At 36.2% G+C, this 19,075-nt stretch overlaps 1 protein-coding gene across 7 annotated transcripts in view; it reads right to left on the reverse strand.

Annotated features, from left to right (window-relative positions):
- ARHGEF7 (Rho guanine nucleotide exchange factor 7) overlaps positions 1-19,075 on the reverse strand; it is a 93,343-nt gene that overhangs the window by 36,165 nt on the left and 38,103 nt on the right. For all 7 annotated transcript variants that reach the window (XM_032226457.1, XM_032226451.1, XM_032226455.1 and 4 more), the window contains 7 exons: positions 13,554-13,648; positions 11,352-11,447; positions 9,991-10,113; positions 4,466-4,604; positions 3,145-3,204; positions 2,468-2,614; positions 1,809-1,895 (listed from right to left, as the gene is read on the reverse strand). In XM_032226457.1, coding sequence (XP_032082348.1) covers positions 1,809-1,895; positions 2,468-2,614; positions 3,145-3,204; positions 4,466-4,604; positions 9,991-10,113; positions 11,352-11,447; positions 13,554-13,648 — 747 coding nt within the window. The remainder of the gene's footprint in view (positions 1-1,808; positions 1,896-2,467; positions 2,615-3,144; positions 3,205-4,465; positions 4,605-9,990; positions 10,114-11,351; positions 11,448-13,553; positions 13,649-19,075) is intronic.

A 19,075-nucleotide genomic window follows, 5' to 3' on the forward strand; every position in this document is an offset into this window, starting at 1 on the left:
ACATGCAGTTTAAGTGCCCCTTCCTCTTCCCTGTTCCATCCTCCTTACTCCCATGAACTGTCCTACACCTGGTTGAAATCTGTTCTGAAAAAAAATCAAGACAAATCTAAAGAGTGCATAGAGAGAAAACTAATAGTGTCCTGACTCTCAATTAATTGGCACAACTGGCAACCTATTGAAAATAACCATTACCTTGGCCACGTTCACCTCATCCACTACCACCCCATCCTGTTTTAAGCATAACTATGCCTGCAGTTCTCAAATTATTAATGGCTTAACAGAGGTACAGCAGCATTTGGAGCATAACTTTCTCAGCTGATCTTGCATTATAGGAGTTGGTTGGTTTCTCTCTGAGTAATACAGACTCATATATTGGGATAAGCTGCACAGAAAGATGGCCAGAAGATCCAAGGTGAGGGTGTGGAATAGTTTTGATTGCATTCTTGATGTTAGAATAAGCAACATCCAATGTATTCCCACCTCTGGTTGAAAAAGTATGTTTGAGTTGGGACTAATATTTCTAACACTTTGTTCTTGAGCACAAGCTGTCCTCAGAGCTCTGTCCTAAGTCTACTGTTGCTCACCCTGCTGACCCCTGACTGTTGTGAGAGGTTTGCTATAAACCATATTGTGCAGTATGTGGATGATTCAACAACAGTGGGCCTTATTCAGGATGATAATGAGGCTGATTACTGGGAGGAGGTAGAGGGCTTGATGAACTGCTATAATAAAAACTGCCTGGTTTTAAATGTAGTTTTCATTGTTGATTCAGTAAAGGAATCTGTGTATTAACAATTCAATTATGGAGGTGGTTAGTAATACAAATTTTTTAGGTGCGCAGCTGGTGAGTAGGTTAGCTTGGTTCAGTGGTGGGTTGCAGATTCCAACTGGTTGGAATGGGCTTGCCGGTGTCCACGTGGACGCGCGCATGCGTCTTGGCACTTCTGTGAGTCTCCGCGACCCTCCAGCTGATCAGCGGTGCTATACGCTATGTGCATATGCGCGGAAGTGCTGAAGACGTACTGGAATGGTATCCAATGCTCCGGGCTGGCTCCACTACACCCGTACCGGGGCATACCGCCTGCAACCCACCACTGGCTTGGTTGTTCAACAGTGAGACATTGGTGAAGTGGGCACAGCAGCACCTGCATTTTCTGTATTGTATGAGAAGAGCACATCTTCCTTCCCCTGTCCTTACCACTTTGTATAGAGGGATGATTGAAAGGATCCTGTCATATTGTATTACTGTAGTTTGGAAGTATTACTGTTTCAGACAGGAAGGCTATAGAGAGAATGGTGAGGACAGCAGAAAAGATTATTGGAAGTTCACTTCCTTCTATCCAGGACATAGCATATAAGTGCTGCTTGACCAGGGTCCACAATATTGTCAGGGACACTACACATAGTCTCCATGACCGGTTGTTATTTTGTTACATTTTGGGAAAAGGCTTTGTGGTATCTGAAGCAGAACAACCAGATTCTGTAATAGCTTTGTACCATATAGTATCAACTTTGTTAACTCTGAAGACTATGGTTATATATGTGTGTGTGTGTGTGTGTGTGTTAGTGTTATACATACATACATACATACATACATATATATATATACACATACATACATACATACATACATATATATGAATGAGAGGGAGGGAGGGAAAGAGAAAACGGAGAGAGGAGACAGCGAGAGAAAATTAGAATTTCATTTTTTTATGTGTTGCCAGTGTGTTCACAGAAAAAAGTGACAATAAAGATTATCTTATCTCATCCCATCCCAGAGACTAAAATTGTACTGAAGCGTTTATTACCTGGTAGATAAAGCCACTCATCCTTGGGCTGGCAGACAACATCAGCAAAATGTTAGGAAAGAGAAGAAGGTATCTTTCATTTTTTTCCTTATTAGAAAGAAGAAAAACCAGTAACATATGAAAATCAGATTAAGGCAAGGTTAAATAAAATGCAGATAAACAAATGAGATGGCAATCACAATACTTCTCAAATCATCATTATTAAACCAGCACCACATTAGACATCTTTAGAACAAAAGAGGCTAAGAGATTTTTAGGACATACTCCCTATGGAGAATATAATCTTATTTGAGAGAAAAGGCAAAACACTCGTCTCAGACAGAGTAGTACTGATTTTTTAATAAAAGAAAATGACGTCTATTAGTATTATGATAAAATATTTATTTCTAAAAGACTTCATTCCTCGAGTAAATGTGAAATTCAAAATATTGTTTTAATGGCATAAATAAGACAAAGCTGAGACAATTTTAAAGAAGACAATCAAAAAGTCTACAAGTAACTATTTTGAAGGGGCAAATGTGTTGTATTGGCTCCTCTCTAGATTGACTTATTGAGTGCATTTTTAAGGCCACCCACTTGCCAAATGATTCTGAATGGCTCAGAAGAATTAAAAACAGTGAAAACAATTCTGGTACTAGTATAAGCAAAACCTGCCATACCTCACTGCCAGCACACTGAATCATGACTTGTGACATGTAAATTACAGTTCCTAATGTTTTAATGTCTTCTCCTTCCCAGCACCGGATGGCTTCAGTTAATATCTGGAGTTCAAGTTCTTTTCTTTTCCGTACTTCTTGGCATTGTGCCTATAGGACCAGAATAAAATATCACACCATGTGTCATATAACTGGAGTAACTATGAATAGTTGTTTTTGTACAGGTAGTTCTTGACGTACCACCATAATTGAGACCAAAATTTATGTTGCTAAGTGAGACAGTTGTTAAGTGAGTTTTGCCCTGTTGTATGACCTTTCTTGCCACAGTTATTAAGTAAATTAACACAGTTGCTAAGTTAGTAACACAATTGTTAAGTAGATCTGGCTTCCCCATTGATTTTGCTTGTCAGAAGCAACCATTATAAAATATGAGTCAATTTTGTTTAACAACTGTAGTAATAAATGACTGTAAAATTGGGTGTGACTCACTTAATGACCCCCTTGCTTAACAACCAAAAGTCCCAATTGTGGTCATAAGTTTAGGACTATCTATAATGGAAGTGTCCGTGTTCTATTTCACCATGGAATATGCTTTGTTAACTTTTTTCTTTGCTACCACTCCAAAGAAAATGGTCTTCAAAAGCTACTGCTCTGTTTTTGGAGTTCTACAAGTTACTTACAGAAAGATTTTTGAAAGCTGTCATGGATTTCTGAATGTCTGGTCGGTCAGGATGATAATCCTAAAAGAAAATTCAAAGGAAATGACTTTTCAACTTGTTTTGGAATTAATGTCATTTCCGTTAATACTGGATTAAACACTTAAGAAACTTTCCTCTTAACTACTTTGATTTAAGCAACTAATCTCTAAATAAGATCATGCCAGCAAGAAACAAATAATTTTGCAAGGAAGTTTTTTCTTGATGGGAACCAATTTTATGAATGTTTATCTTTTCCTATAGAAATACTATTTAGATTGTCATCTTCTTAGAACAGAAAATAAAATTTGGGCACTGTCAATTTTTCAAGCGATAATATGTAAATCAATATGAAACAATTAAAAATATGATTAATGGCACAATGCGCCAAAAATTCTCAAACTGAATATTTAAATTTAATAGCAATAGCAATAGCAATAGCAGTAGACTTATATACCGCTTCATAGGCCTTTCAGGCCTCTCTAAGCGGTTTACAGAGAGTCAGCATATTGCCCCCAACAATCTGGGTCCTCATTTTACCCACCTCGGAAGGATGGAAGGCTGAGTCAACCCTGAGCCGGTGAGATTTGAACCGCTGACCTGCTGATCTAGCAGTAGCCTGCAGTGCTGTATTTAACCACTGCGCCACCTTGGCTCTAAAACTAAGATTATACACACGTGCAACAATATTAAACTAAAGCTTTTAATTCTATGTTTAGTACTGAAGACTCAGCCTTGAAGCAGTAGTAAATAATATCTAGTAGATAAACCAACTATGTATTGTATAATAAAACTGCAATGGCACACTGCCAAATAAACTAAATGAGCTTTAGAATGGGAATATATGAAAAATATATGCTTCGCAATTCTCTCTTGAGTTGATTAACATTCAACCATCAAACATGTTCAATTATCTCTTCCTAATCTTGCAAAAGCATGAAAGAAAGCCACAAAATTTAGGAAAACGGAAAAACTCAGAATCAGCCCATAAAGTGGCATTTATACTGCATATTTCTACAATGCAGTTTCATAGTTCTGAATCATAGATGCAAAGTAAAACTGGCTTTATTCTTGTGTTATAGATTTCACAAGTCATTAGTTTAGGATCACAATGTACTATGTCTTTCAAAATACAGTCAACCTTAAACATATAATCTAGCATTCCCAAACAATCACTTGTATGATCTCAGAGGAATAAGAAAGAAGTACTGTACTTTGTCATCAATCTATCTTTGAAATGCTATTTTAAGATGTTTGTCAAATCAGTATTAAACTGGAATGTAAATGCTGTGAAGATATACTGTACCTCCATGTGTCTTTCAAGCTCTTTGAGTAATGTGGGATATTTATCTAGACGCATAAAAGGTTTGCTCAGGCCTGTGGTCAGTACAAGAATCCCAGGACTGTTGGCTCCTTTTAGCTCCATGAATTCTCCTAACTCTTCACTGTATATACAAAAAGAAAAATAAACAAATAAACATTTGAAATGGGGAATTGCAGCCAGCCATATCTGTAAGAAATTTTCAAAAATATTCCAGTACAGTATCTTCTATATGTAGATCTGCACAATATTGCAGCATGCTGTGGCTTGTTCCAAATGACAAGTCAACAGAATCAGAGCATACCGTCACACTACTTCCCCCAAAAATCAATAGCTATGACTCAGCCTTCATTTGTTTAGAGACAAACTAGGCCACCCACAATACTAGTGCCTTAAATATGCTTCAAATCTTTTTTATGCAACCTGGGGAAAATGGGGCAGGGAGGAGACCAAGCTGTCTATGGAAGTGGAGGGTCAAGAACCAGAAAATCCTGAACCCTGCCTGCTTTGCACCTTCTATGCACCCTCTATTTTAATATCCCATGACTGATCAACTTTTAAAAACAACAACGCAAAAAAATCTATTTTACTTTTTCTTATAATCCCTGAATGTTTTCCAAAACTCATCTCTCCACAGGGAAAATAACCAAACATTAAGAGAGAGACTCGATGCTGTCACTACTCATTTTATTATAAAAAGGCAACCTATGAAAACATTCAAGTACCTTTTTTTTTTTTTTGCTTTACAAGAGGGACAATTAGAATGTTAAGATCTATCTAGATCCATGGTGACAAACATATGGCACGCGTGCCGGAAATGGCACGCTAAGCCATCCCATGCAGGATGCGTGGCTTTACTGGCTCCTCTTCCGCATTTCTATGGACATGCACGCACCAGCCAGCTGGCCTTCGCGCACATGTGAGCGCCAAAATCAGCAGCGTTCCAACATGCATGCACGCACCAGCATCTGAACCTCTGGGTTTCCATTGCGCACATGCACAATGGCCAGCTGTTTGTCGGGCCCACGCCCGTGCCAAAACCCGGAAATTTGGGTGACAGCATGTGCATGTGCAATGGAACGCTGCTCTTCCAGGTTTCAGCGCTCCCACGTGTGTGAAGGCCAGCAAGGCCACGTGTTCCTTGCGGGATGGTTTTTCGTGCCATTTCCGGCATTCAGGTCGGCACGCAAGTACGAAAAAGGTTAGTCATCATTGATCTAGATTATGTTTAGATTTCTTCTGAGCCTCACTGATCTTCCCTAATACAACTTTGAAAGACAAATAGAAAGGTACTGCTTTAAAAAAAAGCTGTTAATATTTCCATGAAGAAAAGAGGTAGAGAAGATAAACAAGCCTTATTCACTAATATTTTCACAACCAAGACAAATCCCTCCCTGTCAGTGATTATTTTGACTCTTCAGCTAATGAAATTGAATCTACTTTTTATGGAAAAAAAAAATATAACTCCAAAACATAAACTGATCTACACTACTAATAAAAATCACATATATATATTATGAAAGATTTATATCATACTATTTTAACAAAAAGTTTTATTATGCAGAGAACTGTGATTTTATATTTACATAAAACATTAAATACTTAAAGCACAATTTGGATTTAAATATTAATAACTATTTCAATTTGTCTTTCTTGTGAAAAAACTTTACTTTGGGATTAAATATGAATCTTGGAATCTACAGAGATTTAATCACACTAGAAAATCTCTTTCCTTAGATGATTCTACTGTTCACAAAATTAATGTGTATATTGTTCAAAATCATAGCTATTTTAACAAAGACTCTTTATGTGAGAAGCATTAACCAGCAAATTCACAATACACTGGACTAAAACAGAAAAATAAGAGAAAACAAATTCTTTAGTTGCACAAAGATCCCTGTGGTACAAAAATAAACTACTACGTATCATTTATTCAAAGCAGGTTAGCTACATAGAATAAATAAGCAAATTATGACTACTGACTAATATAGAATTACTGACCTGGTACAGTAGATCTTTGCTATCTAAATAGCCCTAATCATTTTCCATCTTACAAGAATGTTAAGTTTGACTTATTTCTAAATGCATGTATACAGAACTGTAATTTTAAAAAAGAGCTAAAGAAATCAATGAATTAAAACATAAGTTAAACTTGTCCTCCAAATTAAATCTAATCAATTATGTTATGTTAAGGTATAAAATCGCTACAAATTAAAAAGGAATGTTTTAAACCTCCAAGTACTTTCATCAGAAATCAGTCAGTAAACAATAGAACAAGAATAAATATAGATAATTATAAACAAATGCAAAACACTCAAAGCCATAACTTACACTTCCAGTTCCTGCCTATAATACATAGAACATGAGCTCTCAGAACTGAAAGGTCTAAAGATGTCACACAGACAATGCATGCTCAAGACCCTCCAGCAAATCTTTGACTCACTAAATGGATCTGAGCTCTTGACTGCCGTTCCACACTGAATGCCTTATTCTGAGGCTGTTGCTTCAAGTATGACATCACCCCTATGTTAGCAACCCTTGGGAAACCACATGAGGGAGGGACAATAGATTGTCTGCCTCAGATGCTTATCGGGATCCCACACACCAATTAATCTCTCATAAGTGTGATTTTTCCAAGCTCCCCATTTTGAAATTTGATATTAAAAGCAATGAGACTAATGCAATAGTCATGACTAATTAAGTTCCAGCTGTATTATCTAAGTTTAGGCAACTATAGTTTAAGAAAACAGCAATGGTGTCTATTTACAAATAGGATTGTTACTTTGAAGCAATACAGTATTGTATGTTTTACAACTTATTCTTAGCTGAATTAATTTTTGATCAATTAAATGCTATCAAATAATATTTTACTCCTAGAAGCCATAATAACAATTAAAAAATGCTATTTTTTTCTATACTAGCTTTCATACCCAGGTTTCCCCAGGAAACATATTACAATAAAATCATAGCATAAAATGTTTGAAAATATACACTAAGACATATGCAAAGTATATCTTTTCTTCAAAATGTATTCTATTAACAGTACTTTCATAGGCAACCAATTCATCTCAGACAATTAAACTGGCTGGTTTGATGACAGCCCTTATAATATAAGCAAGAGAATCCCTGAAGTGAAAAATAATGCAGGTGTCATGTTAGGATGGTTGCATGGAAGTGCTTTCATTAGAAAATCTGGACAGAAATTCTTCCCAGCCAAACCTATTTGCACTATATTGTGCTTTATCAATTATAACAATTTTAGGTACCAGAAAAGGCAATGTTCTGGTATCATTCTAAACTTTAGAATGGCCACCAGGCAAAATTCTAAACTGAGCATGAAATAACTTCATTTAATGGCTGTTAAAGCAAGTTCAGCTACTTGCTACTAACTCTTAAATTCACAGCACAATCACATTAAAAGAACTTTAGACAGACACACATTTTTGATAACAATGACAATGCTACTACCATGAACATTACTAGCAGGGAATCTTTAGAAAAAGTCTTTTTCCCGCACAAACTTCCAAACTACCTTGGTATACATAAATACCAGCACTTTTTCCAACAATCAATAATCACTTGCAATAATAGCATACTGCTGAGCAATCTCTTCATGCAGCAACGTGAAAAGACGTTTTAAAAATACATAACAGCAAGAAGAATAAAAACAGTTACACTAGATCATGCCAAAGGTCCCACGAGCTCCCCTGCAGCCTCTGATAATGGCTAACCAGATTCTTCCAAAAAGTGCACAAAAAGGCTTTAAGACAATAATCCTTCTGCTATTCCCTTCCAAATATTTGGTATTTTGTGGCATTCAGCCTCTGAACTCCAGTGTTCCTCACAATCATTTGTTTTAATTATTTATAAATTATCTCTCAAACTATGGTATTTTTCCAAGGGAACATACAAAATATAACATTAAAAAATTAAAGTAATGATATTAAACACAAAGACAAACTCAAATAAAATATTACTTCAACCAGCTATTCTACTATAAGATCTAACAGATTTTCTATCATGTATTTATTAGATCTCTACCATCCATAAAAGCCATCAAAATGTTGCTTTAAATGTTTTAAAAGACATAGGCAGAAGATGATAAAACCAGTTATTAACCAGTAATTTAATAGGCTAAAAACAGAGAGAATACTAGTTTAATGAAAAAAAAATCATTGTTAAAAACATTTGAGAAGGCCTGTTCCCACCTAGTTAACAAACCGGCCTTCTAAAAATGCTTATTGTCTCCAAAAAGAAATATCTCTTGTAGATCATAACTAGAATGTTTTATAAATTATCCTAAAACAACAAAACTGCTAACCTAAGCTTTTAAAACAGAATGGAAAAAACTTTTAATGCTTGGTTAAAAAATAGGAAAGAGACCACTATCTCATATCTATTTGACGAATTATCACTTATGATGAATCCATAAGCAAAGCTTCTTTTAGGTTACATATTAACTATCCAAATCCTTTGGGGAAAAATACAATCCACAGGAAAATATACAAAGTAGTTGGCTGTTCAGTTGCCCATACATTGCCAATAATCAAGAACAACCTTTGAAGCAATTGCATGAGAAGGATGCAACTGCTTTAACTATTCAAAGAGAGGCACTTTGCATGCATTCCGCCTTATGAAGAACCTCTTTCAAAGGATTTGCATGACCTAATTAATATTGATGCAATGAATATACTAACTAAATCCTGAACCATTCAAGATTTTAAAGTTTAATACCAACACTATTCATTTTCTATGATTCTATATATAGATCAGGTGGTATTCAGCTGGTTCTGACTGATTCGGGTGAACAGGTAGTGGTGATGATCAGTTGGCCCCACCCACCTGCCCCTGTGCTATCCTGTCCTATTTTTCCTTTTTCCTGGCTCAGCTGATTCACAAGGCACAGCTGATTTCCACGCCTCTGCTGTTCTACTTACCTTAGAAGGTAAGCAGCTGAGCTTCAAATTGCCGTATTTTGAACGCTGTGTGAGAGTGCATTAGGCATGTGCGCACAAAAAAGCGTGCATGCACCCACAAAGAATGCACCCACTGAACCAATTGTTAAACTGTTTGCATCAGAGGTGGGTTCCTACCGGTTCGGACCGGTGCAGCCGAGCAGGTAGTAACTTGGCCTGCCATACCCCCGAACCGGTTCTCTACGCGGCACCTATGTTTTTTGCTTCCGGCAGTAGCAGCAGCCGGAACCCATCCCTGGATTGCATCCCACCACTGGCATGGATATACTAGACTAGAGAGATCTTTTTAATTTGAAATTAGCAAACTTTTTTTGAAGAGAATATCAAGCTACATATTTTAAAGAATCTATATTTATGTCCAACACAAAAACATTGTTATTTATGACTCAAACTTTTCAAATGCATTTCCACGACAACCACATGAAAATACCAAGGCAATAGGCTTATATTAGTTGCCAACATTATTTCTGAAAAAGAAGCAAAGCATAAACGTACAAGATCTTCCTTATTTGTATCATTTCTAGGTGCACATACCTGTGTTCTGTAAGAACAGTTACTGCTGATGGGTGATTGGCACAATACATAAGGTATAGGTTTTTCATTTGTGGCATGAGATTTAGAAAGCAACCCCCAACCCTCTGCTGGGCTTCAGGCAACCTGAAATAAAACAGCATCAATGTACCTTTTAAAAATTATCTAAAATGCCTTCAAATTTATCAGGACACAGATGATACTGATCTCAAAAGTCATGTGAATATTCTTATTTCGATGGAAAAGATAGTGAAGGAAACAAAGTAGCAGGAAATACTGTAGTTCTACAAATTACTACTTAACATATCTACATATCAATTTATAAAATATTATTCTCAATCAACAATTAAAATACAGTAAATGTTAATGTTATATTTTACACCGATTACTATTTGGTAGAATAATAATTCGATTCAGTTCAAGACAATCAATTCAAAAAGTATGAAAATGGGGAAAGTAAAATAAACCCACTCTTAAAGTGAAGCTGGGTCTCCAATAGCGTCTGAAAAAAGGTAATTCTAGATGGTTTAAATTTAAATGTATATCAATAAAAATGAAGAGTTGATTGCAAGATGAGTGGCTACGGTATATGTTTTAAAAAATAAAATAAATAAAATAAAATAAAGCAAAATGTGAACCTGGCTCACTAGCTATCTGTCCACAAGTACACCTGCACTAATAATTGTGAAAGTAGTGTACAGCCACTTATCCACTCTGAAATGATACTTTTGAAATGGTGGTGGTGGGGAGATATATTCTGTGGTAAAAAAAAGTTTCAGTAAAGACTGTTTAAGTTTATAAAAAACAGTCATGCTTAATAACAATCCTACATAAAACAGGTCTGGAGGTTTCATTTTTAAGACTATATCATGAAGCAGCATATTTGGGACATACATTATCATTCCCACTGCAACTATTCATATGAAAATAGTTGCAGTGAAATAACAGTACAAAGTTGGCACATTTCAATAAGAATAGAACAAATATCTCACAACTACCCAACAAAATATTAGTAAAGTTGTCAACAAAAGGAAACACTTTTCGTCTATGGTGAGCATGTGGGGAAAAATGGAGCTTTTTTAGAAGAAAATACTGAAATAATTAAAAAGTAAGATTAAACAAAAAAAATAGAATGTGCTCCTGAAATGGGATTATATATTTTCAAGGAAATTAATGCTAAATTTCATAATAAGGAACCATATATATTTTTACACCTAGCAGCTAAATTAATTTTAGGGGATCTTTTTGAAGATTACCCGGAAACTACAATTGGTCACACACTCTTGGTGACTCTGGGTGGCTTACAAACAATAAATACCCAACATGAAAAAATAAAAAAACAATCCTCCCCACACACTACTTACTTAGTGCATTCTTCTAAAGACTGTACAAGCATTTGTTGAAAAGAACTAATTTCTTCTAGGTTTCCCATTAAATATGAAGTATCTGCAGAATTTAATCTGTAACCAAAGAAATAAGGACATTAAAACAAAATACTTCTTTAAAAAAAGCAATATCTTCCAAATTAGCCTTGGCATCAAGGAGTTGTCTCTTGTTCACTTGTCAATTCTACTTCTTTTTTTTTTTTATGGCAGATCCAAGACCAAGAAACATGATTGGTTCAATTAAACTGATTTAATGCTAAAAGCCTATGTGGAAGAATCTTCTCAACTAAGGTCAGCAACTGGTTAGAGTTAGATAAAGGTTAAGGGCACTCAAGGGGGGGGTGGACTTAGTTCATTTGTGGCCACACAGGGATTCTAGGCTAATTCCTTTTTCATTCTGCCCCCAACTTCGGCCATTCCTTCTACACTTTTGCACAACATACCCTGTTTCCCCGAAAATAAGACGTCCCCAAATAAGCCCAATCAGGCTTTTAAATGCATGTGCAAAAATAAGTCCTCCCCCGAAAATAAGCGCTCCCCAAAAATACTGCAACACAGCAGCAGCTATGAGGTGACCACACTTACCGTCTCCTGCACCTCAAAAATAATAAGACCTCTCCGAAAATAAGGCCAAGTGTTTATTTCGGGGGTCAAAAGAAAATAAGACCCTGCCTTATTTTCCGGGAAACACGGTAATACAATAGAACAATTTGCACTGACCATATATTCTATCTAAGAAACTTTCTCCTTTCATTTAGGATATTGGCTGCTCTCTTCCACCACAAAACAATCCATATGGGAACATGTAAGCAGTGTAGATAGAACTGCAGTTGAAGATGTGTAATACCTGAAGAAATTAGAAAACAGGTAGTATCCAGAGCAGACTTCGATAGAGTCAAGACAGAAGGAGCCAAGACAACTGATTCTTATGAACAAACTAATTCAATATACTGTATAGGCAATGCCATCTAAAAAAAGTAATGATAGATAATCAATTATTTTAAGAATGGCAACTTATGTTTCTATGTGCCTTTCTAAATTGCACTTTTCTAACAAACTGCTCTCATTCGCTATCAAGCTACTAGGAGTACAGAGATTGCTGAAAAAACATAAACGCTACTAAAAAGGTTATTAAGTAAAATCTTTTTTTGGAGCCAAACTTGACTTCCAAATATATCTATGAAATTTTCTTGGGAGTAAAGTGAACATTATTTGCCATTACTTCTTCCAGGTTCTGTTTAGAATTTCCCAAGCTAGTTTCTTGACGATCTCAAATACAAATACAGTTAATCCTTACAACCACTGGTTCAGCAACAGTTGGAAGTGACATCACTGCTGAAAAAACCTATGACCCATGCCCAAAGTTATGATCGTTGCAACATTCCCATGGTCACATGATCAAAATCTGGGCACTGGACAGGCCTTCTGCACTTACAACCACAGAGGCGCTGCAACTCCCCACACCTATTTCCGTCTCATCTATGCCCCTTTGTCCTCCCTGACCCTGACTTGCAGAGTTGCAGGCAGCCACATAACTGCACAGCTCTGGAGCTGTTACCACCCAATGGGAATCCTCAGCTGTCTCAGAAACATTTGTTCATCCAACTGCCTTCTCTACCAGTTGCCTGCACCAGCCTTTCACCTTGTGTGTCAGCCACTATGGCCGAAATAGAATGCCTCTCTGCCTTTCCTGTCCTCTTTCTGGACCTTGCTTCCCTGGTAATTGTTTTCTACAAATGTTTTCTATGATTGTGCTGCCTTTGGAAAGCTGTGCAAACCTAGGAAAGCCTTCTGGGGCTGTTTACCACATACTAGGCAGTGTTCAGGGTGGCCAAAGGACAGTTATGGGATGGGGAGATAAGTGGGTGGGAAAAGTTGGGAGGCAGTCCCTTGCCTTACTGTGACTCTGAACCATGAAGGACCAATCCTGCAATCCCACTTAGATTGGGATGAGCACTCAATAAGCGACTCATAATTCTCAGTTAATTATTGTAATGGGGAGTGCTGAAATTGCTATAAGTCAGTCCAGTCACATAGATGTTTTGCTTTATGGCTGCATTGCTTAGTGGTGGAAATTTTGGTCTCAATTGTAGTTGTAAGTTTCAGACTACTAACCACATCCAACAGTGGCTCTGGATCTCCCAACTATCTCTAACATTTTTTACAGCCAAGTACACTTACTTTTCACTAGTTTGTAAGGGTCGTAGATAACTAGAAAGCATCGTCTGCAATTCCTTAGCATATTCATTTTCTGTTTCCAGAATATTCTGTAGCACCTACAACACATAAAAGTTTAAATCAAAATTGTTACAATTATGAAGAAAAAAAACAAGAAGTGTTAGACATGAAAATTCTCTGAAAATGTTTTATTCCTCAGAAAAGGCGTGAAAAAGTACAAATTCTCAAGAGTATGCAATGAGCACAGAAAAGAGATTAAAAATGAGAGGGCTTGTCATAACTCAAAAGAAAAACATGATTTGTAAGCAAAAGGCTCAGCTTCAGATAGGCCAGGGCAATCTTAAACCCCAGAGAACTCATTGACAAATCATATACAAATCATATATTGTGGATGGATCTATTGTTTGATTATGTATAAGAAAAAAATTGCATTTAAATGTATTTTAGTTATTCAAGTCAATGATGGCTAAACTTTTCTAATTAGTGTGCAAAAAGGAAATTTATTGATTATTTAGAGTACAAAATAGGATCATGTTCTGCAGCATTTTCTCTGCTTTTAGAATGATATTGCTATAATCTAGTTATATTAAAGTTGGTTAAAAATTGAATTTCTGCCCTCTAGGGTAAAATTTTAGCAGTATATAATCTGATGCAGCAGAAATACAAATACAATTTCAAATCTACTGCTGTGCTCTGTTTTACATCTTTATCAGAATTATATCAAAATTTTATTATAACATCTTAGTAATATATTTCGCAATTTAAAGAAGTCCAAATAAACAATCCAATAAAATGCAGCCAATTTATAGCCTGCTTGGTATATAAAAGAGTTATTCATGCCTGAATGAAAACCTGATGAAACAAGGGACAGACTAAACTATTTAAAACTGAGAATTTGTAGATTCTTTCATTAGTGCTGCTGAGCTCAGTTTGGAGGCCTTGAATAGGCCTATTCACTTGAAAAGGGGAGGAGGAAGGGAGACTATTTCTGAGTTCATTCTTTTGTTGGTAACTTGACTCCTGCCCCAAAGATTAAAATGTCTCCATTCTGCACTAAGCATTACGAATGACAGATGTTACAAAGAACCTATAAACTATTAAAACAGCAGTTTCAAAGTACAGTACAAAAAAAAATTGAAAACTGCAAAAATCAGAAAGATTATACTATTTAAATTTAGGAAAGTAAAATACAATAGCATAAAATCAGCAGATTATTGAAAGGAAGTGAGGCTAAACAACAGAAAATTAGCAAACCGTTTTCTAATCCAAGAAGAAATTAGGTAATAAGTGACTTAAATTGTGGGAAGGGGAGTCTAAAACAAGGATCCACCAAGCAATTTATCCAGCCAGGTTTTCAAATACTACGAAGATTATCAAATGCTACTCTCTATTATGTTCTAATTGTACAGATCAAATTGCTATTTAATCATAAATATGCATTTGGTTTAAATATGTTTTCTATTCAACTATCTTTTTAGGGGTTAATAAAGTATTTTTGAAGTTAAAATAAATACAGTTACCCTCTTTAATTTGAACAAAGATTATATCAATAAAACAACTGAAGATGAATTAACAGAAAATAACAATTTAATCAAAGCAAAGTGCATCTTTCTCAATTCTCAAAAAAGGGCTCAATTCTTTAAATCATCTTACATTTTCCACAGTCATGAAAAACTGCTTAAAGTATTTTAATTTTAGGATCCATACAAACATTTTCTTCAAAAATTAATACATTATTTTTTACACTCTCTTTTACGCAAATGCCATATTGATCACCAATGGAGAGAAAACGGAGTACTATAACTGCAGCAGTAAAACTGCAAATACATTAGTACATCACATTGTACATGGCTGCACTTAATAATTTCTGATGTCCCACTTTAATAATCACCTTTCTCCTCTTTCCTGTTTTCTGCACATTCAGACAAGACCCCATTATATTCCAAACTTGATTCTGAAAACTTCATCACCAATTCATGAAATTAGGTACTAAGTGTGGATTGCTCTGACAGACATAGTAACATTTTACAATGTGGAATATAAATGAAATGCCCAGAGAACCCTGTGAGCAATCCAGAAAAAAAATAAGTACATCAAAAGTTCATTCACGCAAAGCCTAGCTATTCTCCCTAAAGGAAAAGCTCTTGTTCATCTTTATTTTAAAACTGAATTTCTTAAAGGCGTTTACCACTATTAGGTATACCGAAAGCCAGATCCTTTTCTCAAAAACATGAAATATAAAATATATTCCCTAATGATGAAATCTGTCATTTTACATATTTAGGAACTACTGCTGAAAACAAAGGTGCATGATTTTCCCACCTCTATGCATACTGCATATATGTCTCCATCCACGGATCAGAGCAATCTTTTTTAAAAATCTAGTTTATACAGAATATGGAATGATTTAAATCAAAGATCCATAATAATCCTTATGCATACATTTCGCATTCTGAAATAATCCAATATAAAATTTAACTTTGTAGCTCTATAGCGAGATTATTTAATATTAAACCTAGAGCCGTGATGACGAACCTATGCCACACGTGCCACAGGTGGCACAAGGAGCCATTTGTCAGGGCACGCTTCTTTTGAGGCCATTTTTCGTGAAAAACAGCCCTGCCGTCAAACCGGAAATGACTTCCAGTTTGCTCGTAGGGTCATTTTTTGCCCTCCAGAGCCTTCAGGGAAGTCTCCGGAAGGCCCCTGAAGGCTCCGGAGAGCTAAAACTGGCCCTACAAGCAAACTGGAAGTCCATTCCTGAACTTCCGGTTTGCCCGTAGGGCTGGTTTTTGGTACTCCGGAGGCTTCAGGGAAGCTCCTGAAGCTTCCGGAGGGCCTCTGCGGGGGCAGCGGAGGCTGTTTTTGCCCTCCCCAGGCTCCTATAAAGCCTCTGGAGCCTGGGGAAGGCAAAAAAAGCAAGCCAAAAAGGGGGGAAGGGCTGGTCATGCACGCATGCACGCTGGTGTCGTGCGTATTGCATTATGGGCGTGGCACACCCGCACATGACCCCCTTGTGCTCCCCCCACTTTTGGCACACAAGCCAAAAAAGGTTTGCCATCACTGACCTAGAGAATATTATACTGGTTTTTTTTAAAAGCTAGAAAAATAATTGCTGTATAATTCATTATTAATCAATTACAGTCTTAATTCCTGGGCCACTGGCCACTGCACTCACTGTTTTAGCTCTACAAGAGACATAAAAGAAAATGCCTGGATAAATTTTAGTTTCTGGAAAATATCAGCTAAGCAGGTCTCTTGAATTTTTTTTAAAAAGACCTGTTATAAATTTTAATGCACAATCTGTCATACGGCAAAAAGCATTAATTTGTTATTTTGTCACAAAAATAAAAGCTGTTGTGAGATTTTCAATGTTTCAACAGATGTTCAAGGAAGACGATTATTTTCTATCACAAATGTGGTACAGGTTATATAACCTAACCATCACAGATGAAGAAGACAGAGTGACTAAACTATTAAAGTATCTGGTTTTTATCCCTTTATGCCTACCAGCATCTTGTTCATCTTTTTTTTCCATTTTAAGATTATACAGTTGGAGGTTGGATGATGAAATAAAAACCCTTCATTCTTGTCAATTTTTCCAATTTTGGAATAGGTGGCAAAAATGGTAAATTTTACTATGATTTTGCCACTTTCTGAAATAAAGACTGGAAATGTAAACAAGAGTTATAGACAATTCTTAGTAAACCATCTGGCTCTTCATCTAGCAAAAAAATTGTGCTAAGAAAATGAAAAACTGTTATATCAAATAGCAGGTATTATCAATCAATCAAGCCCATCTAGTGTATAGATAAAGACTAATACTGAAATGAAAAATTAGAATCAGTATAATATCCCAGTGTATCCATTATACTTTCTGCTAGTTCTCAGGAAATTCCTAAAATCTTTTGAGCCAGCAAGGTAAATATATAGAACTGTAAAGATAGTCTCATTTTATTAATAACGTCAAAAAGGTGGAATGGGAGCACAGCCCACCTCCAGTTTAAAAAAAAAAAACTACTAAAGCAAAATACTTGATGCCAATGGTTTTGACCCAGTAATGTTGTTATATAATAGCTTTGCGACTGATGAGGACTAGAAGCAGAACAGTAGTACAATTCTGCATATTTCTTATGGCACCAATTTAGCAATGCTGGGTTTTTAAGATAATTTAAATGTAATATTAGGTATGTATCAACAGTTATCCATAGTTGTATTCTACCCTCAGCAGTGTTCAACAAAGACATTATTCAGAGACAGAGACAAGACTGTATAGTATGTGAATCTTAGACTCTGCAACTAAAAGTTGCAGAGAAAAGGTTGGGGAATGGTGTAATGCAGGAAGTAGTTAATATGGACATCTGCAAATTCAACAGTTACTGCAACTTTAAAGTCTCATTCGCAGAAGATTGATGGAAGACTTGGAAGGTAATAACAGGGAGTCAGTTCAATAAATATTTGACCAAAAAGGCAGAAATCAGAGGAAGTCACAAACTCCCAGGGCAAGACTGAAACCTCCAGGTCTATTAACCAAAAATAAAAGAGAGTATAAGTAACAGTATAAGTAATAAGCAATAAAAATGGAAAATGGAAAACACAATCAGAAAACAGAGGAAAAACAAAGTAAAAAAAAAAAAAATAGGTGTGCGATTAACTTCAGAAAGAGGAGCAAATGAAGTTTACACAAGGCAGCAAATTCAGCACTCCAATGAGAACTTATCTGAAATACAATGTGTTTTGTCAAGTGAAGCAGGTAAGATATCCAACCTCTCCTCTATAAACACTCCTGTCAATGCTACTGCACAGACATCAAACCTGCTGCAGAAGACTATAGGGAAATAAGGGCTAATAGTGAAAATAACTATGCAAAAAATTATTCAGCATCAGCCTTCAGTATTTATTATACAATTTTTACTATATAAATTTACCCTGCTCCCTGAAAATAAGACCTCCCCAGATAATAAGCCCAATGGGGCTTTTGAGCGCATGCACTAAAATAAACCCTCCCCCCCAAAATAAGCCCTCCCCTAAAATATTTAAACGCATGCTCAGCTGGTCCCTGCCATTTCCTGGGAGGAAGGAGGGGATCATTCCCCACACACTCCACATGCACCTGCCATCCATGCGGAATGGCCTTCTCTTAGTGGCGGCCACAAAAAGAGCGGCAGGCCCAGTGATGATAGAGCTGGCAAGAATATACCAGAAACAGAGACAAAACTTTCAGCCCTCTTTGGATCAGCTGATCCACAGGCCAAGATTAAGGGGCCTCCAGCACCACAAAAATAATAAGACCTCCCCGAAAATAAGGCCAAGTGTTTATTTCGGGGGTCAAAAGAAAATAAGAGCCTGTCTTATTTTCAGAGAAACAAGGTATATAACCACGCAACTCACAGACCCTGAGTGGCTTATAACCTTTTAAAAAACTAGGCTGTATAATTTTTAAGGTTGATCCTTAAAACACATGACCTGTAGAATACAGAAACAGAAAGTAGAAATGAATGCCAAGTCTTCTGGATTGTAAAAAC

The sequence above is a fragment of the Thamnophis elegans genome, chromosome 11 (assembly GCF_009769535.1).
Source record: "Thamnophis elegans isolate rThaEle1 chromosome 11, rThaEle1.pri, whole genome shotgun sequence".
In the NCBI taxonomy this organism is placed as follows: domain Eukaryota; kingdom Metazoa; phylum Chordata; class Lepidosauria; order Squamata; family Colubridae; genus Thamnophis; species Thamnophis elegans.